The sequence below is a fragment of the Triturus cristatus genome, chromosome 5_1 (assembly GCF_964204655.1).
Source record: "Triturus cristatus chromosome 5_1, aTriCri1.1, whole genome shotgun sequence".
Lineage (NCBI taxonomy): Eukaryota > Metazoa > Chordata > Amphibia > Caudata > Salamandridae > Triturus > Triturus cristatus.
Window position 1 is genome coordinate 259,809,931 of NC_140587.1, and position 12,082 is coordinate 259,822,012.

General features: G+C 43.9%; 1 protein-coding gene across 1 annotated transcript in view; it reads left to right on the top strand.

Moving 5' to 3' along the window:
- Positions 1-12,082, top strand: part of DNAAF11 (dynein axonemal assembly factor 11) — a 130,316-nt gene that overhangs the window by 80,203 nt on the left and 38,031 nt on the right. Inside the window, exon 9 of the mRNA XM_085604905.1 lies at positions 6,091-6,160. Coding sequence (XP_085461031.1) covers positions 6,091-6,160 — 70 coding nt within the window. The remainder of the gene's footprint in view (positions 1-6,090; positions 6,161-12,082) is intronic.

A 12,082-nucleotide genomic window follows, 5' to 3' on the forward strand; every position in this document is an offset into this window, starting at 1 on the left:
ACGTAACACGCTTTTCTTCAAATTGATGTGTGCATCATGATCATGAAGAAAGTCTCTTGTCACCAGATCATACACAGACTTAGTCACCCAATCTAGATAAGAGTCTAGATAAGAGTAAAAAAGAACTCCTTTCAGTGCAAAAAGCTGTTACCACTACATGACTTTGAGAATGCTCTGGGAGCCAATTTAAGTCCAGATGGCAGCATCTTGTATTGATACTGTCTGTTGCCAACTATGAAGTGCAAGAAGCTCCACTGTGTGCTGCAGATCGGTCCATCAAACTAGGTATCCTGAAGATCCAAACCACACATTCTATCTCCTTTTTAAAGAAGAAGACAAATGTGATGAAGAGCCAACTTTCTGAATTTATTTTCTTCCTGACCCACTGGTCTGCCCTCTTGAGGTCTAGGATAGGGTGCAACTCTTGTCTGGAACCTTTTCTTCCTGACTAGAAAATAGAAGAAGTAAATCTCTTATTTCCACAGAGTCTTAGAAGCCACTGTATTGCACTTGTCTTTTGTGGGAACTGAGTTTCTTGAATTAGCTTATCCAGCATAGCAGGATTCACCTACTTTGATGGAATTTGAGGAGGAAAAGAAGAAAATCTAATTTTTACCCTTTCTACACAATATCTAATGTCCACATGTCCTTTGTAACCTTTTTTCCATGCCAAGAGAAAGTTGGAAATACACTCACCGTTGGGGTGCAAAATGGTGGGGGAAGGCTGGATAATTATTTTGAGGGAGACTTTCCTGCAGGTCCTGAATGCTGTTTTCCTTGAAAGGACTAAACCTATTGTCTCTGGTTCTGTAGTTGTCTCTTCCAGAATGGAATATGGAAACTCTGCTTGCGCTTGTGAAAGTCTTTTGAAATGTTTTTGGAAATTGTTCAATTTTCTTCCGGCATACTGACCCTAAGGTATTTTCTGCAGTTTTCTTTTTCTGAACTTCCCTGTAGACTAAGAACCAATCAAATGAAGAACAATTCTGTAGTAATTCCAACATCTTGTGCTGTACTTCTGGAGTCAACAACATGAGGCTTCGCCATGAGGAGCTCCAGATAGATTTCCCATAACACATGTTGGCCGAAGCCAGAGCTTGATCCCTCCACAATAATATGTGACTATGGAGGAGGTCATGCTTTCTTTAAAGAGCCTCTTGCAAAACTTCACACTTTTCTCTTGGGAGATGCTCAACAAACTGACTTAAGGAATACACAGGAACCTATTGTAACATCTTAGGAAGACAGAAGAATTTGCATCCATGGCAATACCAGAAAATGTCTCAAATTCCCTTTACCGCTGTCCTTTCCTGGAGGAGTGGATGAAACACGTCTCCTTTGAAATTTGGTTTTCTTGTGGATATTGCATTGACACACATATTAAACGAAATCCAGACATTGTGTTTGCATCAACAGTACACAACTTTGCTCAAAAACATAGCAGTTACGGGAACTCATCATGTCTTTTTGCCTAAATGATTTTCATATGCCTCAAACAACTTCCCTTTTGGCCTTCTTTCAAAGTCCACTCTCGCCAGTGAAGTGGTCACTCATACACAGCATAATGAGAAGGGTGTTGTGTCAATTGAGAAAACACTTAAGAGTTAGAAAAGTAAAACATCTTGTCAATTATGGCCCTATCAGGATGGGGTTGGATGCTACCAAGCAGTTTATAGCTAGAATGGTTGTTTTTAACATAATGCTATTCTAGAAAAAATGTAACAAACATCCTTTCTGGGACATCAAAAGCTCATTCACATGCTAACAAATCTGAAGGCAATCACCCAGCAATGTGTCCCCTTTTCTAAAAGACATTTTCTAGATTCAGATTCAGATCCAAGGGTCCAGGACTGGCAAAACTTGGCAGGGTAGGACTCACGGTTGCCGAGTCTAGGTTCTGGTTATAAGAGACTGCCCCTTGGTGTCACTCTGGTGGCCCTGGGTTCAGGTTGCAGGTCCAGTTCTTCTCACCCAGGCTAGAGGGCCGCAGGCCACCACATCAGGGCAGCAGTCAATCAGGTCAGCAGGCCAGCAGAGTGGCAGTCATTTCAGTAGGACAGCAGTCCTTCTTTGCAGTGTACTGATGAGTTGGTGTCTAAGGTCCAATGTGTATGTCTGGTGCCTTATTTGAAGTGAGAGAAATGTCTATGGCATTCCCTTCGAAGTGCATTGGTTTACTGCCTCTCCTGGCTCCAGACTAACTACAGGGGGTATGCAATCCTTTGTGTGAAGGCAGGACACAGACTATTCAGGTGTAATTGGGGCTGTGCCTAACTCCGCCAGTGTTGGCCCACCCAGCCACACCTAAGGTCTCTATTGTGTGTGGCAGTCTAGGAAGAATACACAAAGACCAACTTCCAACTACACCCAGTCATGTGACCCAAAGATGGGCTGCAAGCACTAACTGGCTAGGGGAGGTAAATACCAACTTTCTAACAGTGGATTTTTCAAAATTGTAGTTCAAAGTCCAACTTTATCATGAAAGAGGATTTTTCATTACAATTCCAAAGACACCAAACATGACCTATTCACCTGTTCCCATTTGGAAGTTAGGGCCAGATTTACGACCCTTTTTTGCGTCCGCAAACGGAGAACCTTCCGTTTGCGGCCGCAAAAAAGGTAAGAGCATGTACAAATGCTATTTTGCGAGTCACTGACTCGCAAAATAGCATTTGCGGCTCTCGCTATTAGGAAGGGGCGTCCCTTCCTAATAGCGAGTCAACATGCTATGTACTAGTGTTTTGCGACCGCATTTGCGGCCGCAAAACACTCGCAGTTTACCACCTACTTCAAGTAGGTGATAAACCACTCGCAAAGAGGAAGGGGACCCCTTCCCCTTTGTGAGTATGTTGGAAAATATTTTTTAAGAGCAGGCAGGGGTCCCAGAGACCACTACCTGCCCTTAAAAAAATGGAACTGAAAAGTTTCATTTTTCTTTTTTAAATGCATCCCATTTTCCTTTGAGAAAAAACGGGCTTCATTTAAAAAATAAATAAAGCTGCTTTATTAAAAAGCATCCCAGACATGGTGGTCTGCTGAGCCCAGCAGGCCACCATCCCTGGGAGGGCTGGCATTCCCAATGGGCTCGCAAATTGCGAGAGGCTCATTAATATTAATGAGCCTCGCAATCTGCAACACCATTGGGAATCGCAAAACAGTGTAATAACACTGTTGTACATTTCAGTTAGTGTTTCGCAATTTGCGACTCGCATTTAGTCACAAATTGCGAGGCGCCCCTAGGGCTTATTGAATGTAATAAGGTAACTCCAATGTTATCCTATGAAAGAAGCAGTCCTTGCATTTGTGAAAAAATGAATTTAAGTTCGTCACTACCAGCTACTGTGAAACTTAACATTACATGTCCTACTTTTAAAATACATTGCACCCTGCACTGTGGACTGTTTACGGCTTACCCTATGCGCGACTCGCATGTATTAAAAAGGCAGACTTGAGCCTGGCAATTTAATATTTTGCCAGTTTGAAAAGTCAGTTTAAAACTGTGTACACAGGTTGCAATGGCAGGGCTGGGAAAAGTTTGAAATGCTACTTAAGTGGGTGGCACAACCAATGCTGCAGGCCCACTAGTAGCATTTAATTTACAGACCCTGGGTACATGCAGTAACACTTTACTAGTGACTTATAAAATGAATAGGATAAATGAAAGAAAAGCTTCCTAGCTTTCGATTAAATATACCCGAGGAAGGAAAACTCCTGTAAGAAGTTGGTGCGGTGTATTGTTTATTTGACTGTGTCCTAATTTGCCACCCATGTATAATGCAAAGTCGACTGAATTACTAACTATGTTAACCATAATCATATAAGACAGTGCTGCCTTTTTTCCGTCTTTGATTTCCAAAGTCGCTTTCTGGACATTGCTGCCGCATTTTGTTGTAGTTATGTACTGCCGGATGGTTTATTTATTATCTACAGTAGTAAGTTTGAGCTATACCCCTCAGCTACCTTGTGCATAACAGTTAGCTTTCCTGCATGTGTCTAACTTAATTAACTTACTGTTATTAATAGTCGACTTTACATGGTGACAGGCACTGTTGATCTGAGCAATCTTTCTCCTTTGGTAACACTGGGCATTTTCTTTCCTCACGTACTTTTAATGGCATGCGAGGAAGCGTTTCTTTAATTCATCCTATTTGTTTTTAATTAACAATCGGGTTCAACGCTGTACCCCACTGCCCACCCATCTATTAAGTGGATCCACAGACTTTGTATGGTAGGCCACAACCTTGCAATGTCCATGTTGCCATTAGATCTGTGACAACCATTGACATTATTGCTCTGACTCTTCCAGAGACCTCATTAATGAATAAGCACACTGAGCACCTTAATTAATTGGTTCCTCACACTTCCGGTTTCGTCCTGGTGACTATTATTCCATCCACCACCAAGAGACTTACCACTACTTACCATTCCTGGTAAGTTTGCACTATTAGGACACTTCAACAATTTGATGTCAATACACAGGAAACTAATATCCATTATCTCTCCTCTCAGCTTGCCCACTTCTGAAGCAAGCCAGATGAAGTACCCCCAGATCTAGTGACATACACATCTAGAACCGTGGGACTGTGGCCACAATCCCTTTGGTAGGTCACAAGACCTCCATTTACATTTTTTTTATCATCTACTCAACATACTTTCAAAACGAATAGACCCGTGACTCTTTCATTTTAGGTGCATCCTACAATATTCTGTCCTGATGATGACCCTTTCCTAATTAAATTTGCATTGTGGGTCAAAACGTCGACAACCTCTACAGTGGACTATTTTTTAATTTAAGTTGAGTGTGGATTTCTACACTCTTAACCCGCGTGTTGCTTGTAGCATCACAATGTCTCCATCAGTCACATGTTTAGATTATTATTGTGTATAGCACTTGCACACTATTAGTCCACTTTATCCCTTTCACTATGCCATCACTAAATAAGAGCACCCTGTCATAATATCAATTCTGTAAATTGCAAATCGTTCTCCTTACTTTAGAACAGGATTTATGTTAACTTGAGAATGAATGCACAAATCGCATAACAAACCATACTTATAAGAATGGTTTTTAGAACTACTGCTGTGGAAGTCAAGGGTCACACTTCCCCCTTAGGGACCACTTACTTTGATAAGAAGTACATTAAAAAAAGCTTTCATTCATACAAGAAATGCTGGAGCCCCGTGTGTGTGTTATACACATTGCGTGCCGTCCTCGATGAACAAAAAAGTTAATAATATTCAGAAAAGATTTTTGGGTCGTGCTTAAATTGGACTGAACGCTGACAAGTTATAAAAATAAGTCTCTGGCCTAGCACACAGAGCATCAAAAGGTAGGTTTAAAATACCTCACCTAAGATCAGCTCTGTCCGTGTGGTTCATATGGCACTTAGGTTTCTATACCATGATAACATATTTTCAAATTGTGAGTTCGCATTTTCCAGTGTCGTGAATCATATGTTCAATTGTAAGTCTTTTAATTTAATCTGTATTTAACTAGTGTGTCCATTAAAATAATATCAAAACTGTCTGACACAAACAGCATTTGCTCCCTCAATCATTAAAATGTGTTACATGAATTTACCCCTTGATTTAGCAGACATTTTTTAAACATTTATTTCTGGCAGCAACAACAATTTGCACATTCCCAACATATAAATAATGTTGTCAGCAGCAATTTTACAAAATCTATCTGGACTATAGTGACTTTGGAAGGAATACCAATGTACCATCTTATAGCATAAATCAACAGTTGTTAAAATGAAGTAACAAATATATCCCATGTCGTCTGATGTTAGCGTGCTCAGTGACAGATTCTTTGTAGGTGCCTAGTTTCAAGCTTTCTTACTGAATGATCATTATGTGATACTATGGTTCATTGCACAGATTCTCTACAGGCAACATAAAGAATCCTTAATAGTGTATTTAGCTCATCTCTAGAGTCTGGCTTTAGTTTTTGGAAGTGCTGAGAGGGATGCATGGTCCAAAGATATGACATATCAAATAATGATGAAGCAAAAGATATCTCCAACTGAAAAGATGTGGTGGTATTTCTCACATCTTAAATATAATTATTGTTATTTGTTTCCTAAGATACCTGGATACCTCGCTAGTTGACATTGACATACAAGCAACATATGTACGTCTAATGGTGAAGGGTAAGGTAGGTATTGTTCCTGTCATACAAATTTGTGTAATTGAGAATGTGAGCACTGCAGCTTTTTGCTAACCATTCTTATGAATCTCCAAATGTTTTTAATGCTTTGAAGTTTGTCAGATAGACATGGATGGAATTGATCTTAGTCTTTATTCCAACTGCACGTGTTAATGATTTTGTTGGCAATTCCATAATTGATGTGTAATTCTTAATGAGTGTTAGACCTGACACCATTGGCGTAGGTCTCCCTTCCATTTTTTGGCTGTTGCCTCCTGTGTTTTGGCTATGTTTTTGCTGGTCTAGATGCTTTGGGCACTTTGCCACTGCTATTCAGGGCCAAAGTGCAAGTGCTCCCTATTGTAAATTGCTGTAATGGATTAATGACTCCATGATTGGCTATTTGATTTACTTGTCAGACCCTAGTATAGTGCACCATGTGTGCCCAGGGCCTGTAAATCAAATGCTGCTGGTGGGCTAGCAGCACTGGTTATGCCACCCACAGAAGCAGCTTGTAAAATATGGCTCAGGCCTGCCATTGCATAGCCTGCGTGCAGTCTGGGACTGCCCTGTCGACTTGGCAAGTGCACCCACTTGCCAGTCCCTAAACCTTCCCTTGTCTACTTGTTGGTCACCCCTAAGGTAGGCCCAAGGTACCCCCATGGGCAGGGTTGCAGTGTATGTGAAAGGTAGGACATGCCCTGATATGTGTGGCATGTTCTGATAGTGACTTGCAGCCAATTTCGTTTTTCACTATTGCAAGGCTACCTGTTCCCATAGGCAAGAATGGGCAGTTTGATTATAACATCTTATAATCCTTACTGACCCAAGGAATAAGGTAAAAATTCGAGTTTAGTATGCCTACACTCAGACTGTTAAAATACATCTTTTAGTGAAGGTGATTTTTACCTTCTGTGTTTGAAAATACCACTTTTAGAAAGTAGGTATTTTCTTGTCTAACCATCCAGTATGTCTCTGCTGGGTTTGTGTATTCCATGTCTGGTTTATGAGTGACAGGGGGCTGGAGAGGGCCTTGGCTCTAGCAGTCTGATGGGTCAGGGCTAGGCTGAATAAGACCTGCATTGAATAGAGAGTAGGGGGAGGAGATTACCTTTCACTGACCTGAGCCCTCATAGAATAGAGAGTAGGGGGAGGAGATTTCCTTTCAGCTATCTGGGCCAGGTCTGCTCTCAAACAATGCTGTCTCCACCTCCTGCCAGGAAGCTGCACCCAGGAGGACAGAACTGGTTTTGACTCGGTACAGACACTCTCTGCCGTCAGGGAACAAAGGATTTTGTAGTATAAATATTGGGGCCCAGACCTTTAGATCACTTCTGGGAATCAAGACTACCCCTTTGCCTAGGAGAGAAAACAAGGAAGCTGGAGGAGGAGACTGCCCCTGTGCTGTTTGCTGCTTGGGCTTGGCCTGCAGTGGTTACTTATTGCCACGGAAAGGAGAAAAGGAACTTTGTGTGTAATTTTACTATCTTGAGGAAGATCTCCAAGGGCTTGAAGCTGAGCTTGCCTCCTGTTCTGAAGTCTCAGGGACACGAAGACTTAACCACCAGCTCCCCCTGAATACCCTTGCTGGGAATTCTACCTGCAGTGAGGTGCCTGCTTTTGTTTGGGCCCTCTGAGAGACTGTGTGTCGCTGGGAGCGGGAAGCGCGACGCAATGAGGAGAAGCGTGTAGCCGCCGCAGCAGTTGCCATTGCATCGCCGAAGAAGCGTGCTGCTGTCGCAGCTGTTCGCCTTCGCATCGCAGACGAAGCGTGTCGCATCACCAGAGAAGCGTGCCCCCATTGCAGAGGTTGCCGTTGTCACCGGAGAAGCGTGTCACAGGGCCTGTCGCGGCTCCAAAGTTCATTGTTTTCGCCGTAGGCCGTCAGGCGTGCATGCATCGCATCCAACGTTGTCGCATCGCATCCAAGATGCCATTTTGTCGCATCGCACCTGATCGTCGCATCGCGGCGCCATCTTGTCGCATCGCACCGGATTAGAGTAAGAAACAGATGCTTCGCCTACTCTCTGGTAAGGAACAGACGCATCGCCTCCCCTGTGCTGCAGTAAGGAACAGGTGCGCCGCCTCCCCCAAAGCAAGGAACTGACTCATCGCCTTACCTGCGACTCTTTTGTTTATTTTGCGTGACGCATCCAAGGTACTTTGAGAGTAAAGTGTTGCATTTGCCATCTACATTGAACTATGCTATTTCTACCATTTTAAAGTCACATTCTTGATATTGAATTGTGGATTTTTGTCGTTTGGTCTTGTGTTAAGTCTAGTAAAGATTACTTATTTTTCTAAACTGGTGTGGTTTCCATTTGTAGTGTTTTCACTGTATTACTGAATGTGTTCACAAATGCTTTGCACACTGCCTCTGTGATAAGCCTGTCTGCTCGTGCCAAGCTACCAAGGGGGTGAGCAGGGGTTATCTAGGAGTGTATCCCCCTTATCCTGACTAGAAGCAAGGGTCCCTATTTGGACAAAGGTACACACCATTGCCAACTAGAGACCCCCATTTCTAACATTGGTGGTCAGCGGTGAGGATTTGGACTTGCATTTGTGACTCATATACAGTGAATGATGTACACTACTAGTGAGTGCAGACCATAATGCGACCACATACATTTTGGTAGAGTTTTTCTGGAACAATTTTTTGAGAGCTGCCAATACTTACCATGAGTAAACCAGCATCCCATGTATCTATGGATTTAGACTTTGAAGAAGAGAGGATTGATACATACACTGTGCCACACCTTTAAGCTGTTTTTAGGAAATTCAAAATCTCCAGGAGAGGCCTCACCAAGAAAAAGGAGTACCAAAAGGCGCTGAGGGCCTGGTTGGAATCCAGGGATGCCAGTGAGCACCCTGAAGAGCCTATAATGGAGGGAGAGAATGTGGATGGGCAGCTGGAGGGGCCATTGTGTCTGACTGGGGGGAAAACACCTTCCAGGGCTGGCAGCAATGTTTCTTCTAAGGACCTGTCTCCAGAAGGGCTGGAGGATAGGGAGAGAGCCAAGATGCATGAATTGGAGATCACAAAGATCAAGCTGGGGAAGGAGGATAAGGAGTTGGCATTTCAGAAGGAGAAATTAGCCCTAGAGGAGAAAAAGATGCTTTTAGAGCATGAAAGAGGGATAAGGGAGCTGGATCTGAAAGCAAAAAGTTTAAAGATTAGTCCCTCTGGTGGCAGCACACCATCCGTGCCTGTAGAAACAAGAGTATTAATCCCCAAAGATGTAATTAAGGAGTTCCACAAGCATGAAGTAATTGGGCAATGGTTTAAGGCCTATGAAGTAGCTATGACCTCCCATCGAGTCCCTGAGAAATATTGGGGAGCGGGGTTTTGGGGGCAGTTTCTCAGTGAGGGGCGGGACACTTTGTTAGACGTGTCCTCTTAGGACCAGAATTCCTATGTCTACATGAAGGAAGCCTTTATGACCAGGTATGGGTTGACCCCAGAGCTTTATATACAAAAGTTTAGAAATTGTAAGAAACGGAAGTCAAGTACTTGTGGAATATGTGACTTTTTTTTGCAGAGCATTGGATGGTTGGGTGAAGGGTAGCAAAGTGAATGATTATCAGGCGCTCTATGATTTGTTTGCGTGGGAGCACTTGTCCAGTAATTGATTCCCAGAGCTACACCAGCACCTGATTGATAGTAAGCTGACTAACCCTAGGAAGCTTGATGAGGAGGCGGACTGCTGGTTTAGTACCCAGGTCCACAAGGGTCATGTGGGAGACTTCGCCAAAGGTGGGCAGGGACTCCAGCAGAAGAGTGGGGGGGACAATGGTAAATAGAGGGAGTTCCAGAAAGGGCCCCAAAGTAATCTCCAAGGGAACTAAGGGAAGGGTTCCCAGCCTCCCCCTGAGAAGAAGTCAGGGGCCCGACAGATGAGCCTGTTCAGAGGGGTCCCAAGAGATGTTTTGGGTGTGGTCAGGTGGGTCACTTCTTCTGGGAGCCTCAGTGCCCCAACAAAGGTAAAACAGCACCCACTGGTGCACCTCCCTGGCAGATGGCTAGTGTAGCCTTGGGAGAGGAGATGGGTGCCCAAGGTTGAAGGGGGGCCCGCAGAGATGTTCCTAGTCTCTCTAGGAGACAGTGAGATGGTCCCTAGGATCCAGCTGCCTGATAACACTAAGAAATACAGGCAGTGGGTGACCCTCAATGGCCAAAGGGTGGAGGCTCTGAGAGACACCGGATCCAGTGTGACAGCTGTCAGTTGTCGGCTGGTGTCTGAAGAGCAGGTGATCCCCATGCATTTTACCCTGTAGTTGCTGCTTTACAACTCAGAGAGCCACTGTAAGGTGTCCCAGGTTCCCTTTGAGTGGGGGGTCTCAGGTAGCATTCAAGTAGCTGTGAGGCTAGCCATGCCTGTTGACAGTCTGCTAGGCAATGATTTGGAAAGCTCCCCTTGGGCTAAGGTGGAGTAAAGGGCTCATCTAGAGAGGTTGGGTCTGCCTGAGTGGGTGTATGTGACCACTTGGTCAATGGCAGCCAGTACGGGTATTCAAGAGGAGCTGAAGCCTGAGATAGTGGCCCAGATGCCTGCCTTAAAGAGAAGAGGCAGGGGGCGCGCCGCAGTTCCCACATTCCAGGAGGAGGCCGACCTTGAGGGGGATCCCCTGGAACCTACAGGTGAACAAGTAGCTGAACTGGGGGAGCTGCCTGAGCTGACCCATTGGCAGCAGGAAGGAGGACCCTCCAGGGAAGAGTTCTGTGAGGAGCTGAAGAAGTGCCCTTCTCTTGTGGGTTTGCGGCAACAGGCCACAAACCAGGCAGCAGGTGATCAGTCTGGATCACATTGGATCTACTGGGAGAATGGCCTCCTGTATAGCGAGCCTAAGGTTGCTGAGCCTGGGTTAGCCCGTGTGCTGGTGGTACCCCAGCACTTCAGATCCTTCCTACTGGGTTTGGCTCATGATGTGCCATGCGCAGGACATTTGGGGCAAGACAAGACCTTTGAAAGGCTTGTCACCCACTTTTATTGGCCCAGATGCACAAAAGTTCAGATGCTCATTGCAGGACCTGTCAGACTTGCCAGGCAAGTGGTAAGAGTGGAAGGAAGTACAAGGGTCCTCTACAGCCTTTCCCTGTGGTCAGCACCCCCTTTTAAAGGTTGGGCATTGACATTGTGGGGCCTCTGGATTTTGGTTGTTTGTTTTTATTCTACATGCAGAGCAGGAAGCTGAATTTCACTTCTGAGGCGTGCATGGTGGTTTATTGTGATAGGAAGGGTTTTTATGATGCCATTTCAACGTTATAAAATGTTTTATTTTCAGGCACTGCTAACTTTACAAAAATCGCATATATGTCTTGATACCAGGGGCTTTCACGACCTGCTTACCTCACACCAGTATATTACATATCTGGCATACAACACATTGGACAGCTGGTGTGGCCACAGTAGAACCAGCCCATAAATGTGCAAACCAAAGCTCTTTGTATTAAGTTGGACACTGTGGAGTCACAATACAAATATTTATTTATGGTGGCAAAGTTTATAGAAAACCTGTTTTGACCTTAACGGTCTAGATCAAGGTTGAGAAAAGTATTTTTGCTGTTGCTTTTATCTTAATCATCTGTACACTCTGTACTGTGTATGTTACTTCCCATTACTAGGTCTTCATGGGAAGTGGAAATTTAGTAGACATCCATGTGAATTGTGATGAATATCTTGCTTCCAAATTCCCAGTTCTCATTTGTAACGTAGTTCAAAGTAATTAAGCCCCCTCTGTATTCTTGAATCAATTGGGTATATGCCTTAATGGTTCAAAAGTCATTTGTCCTCCACGTAATTTCAGTTTCTCCACAGATAGTTCTAATACAAACAACATCACAGTACAGCTTTGCAATTCATTGTCAGCCTCCAAGGTCATGATTTTTCACAATTTTGTTTACATTTCCAGTTCAAATAATAATCTTTGTAA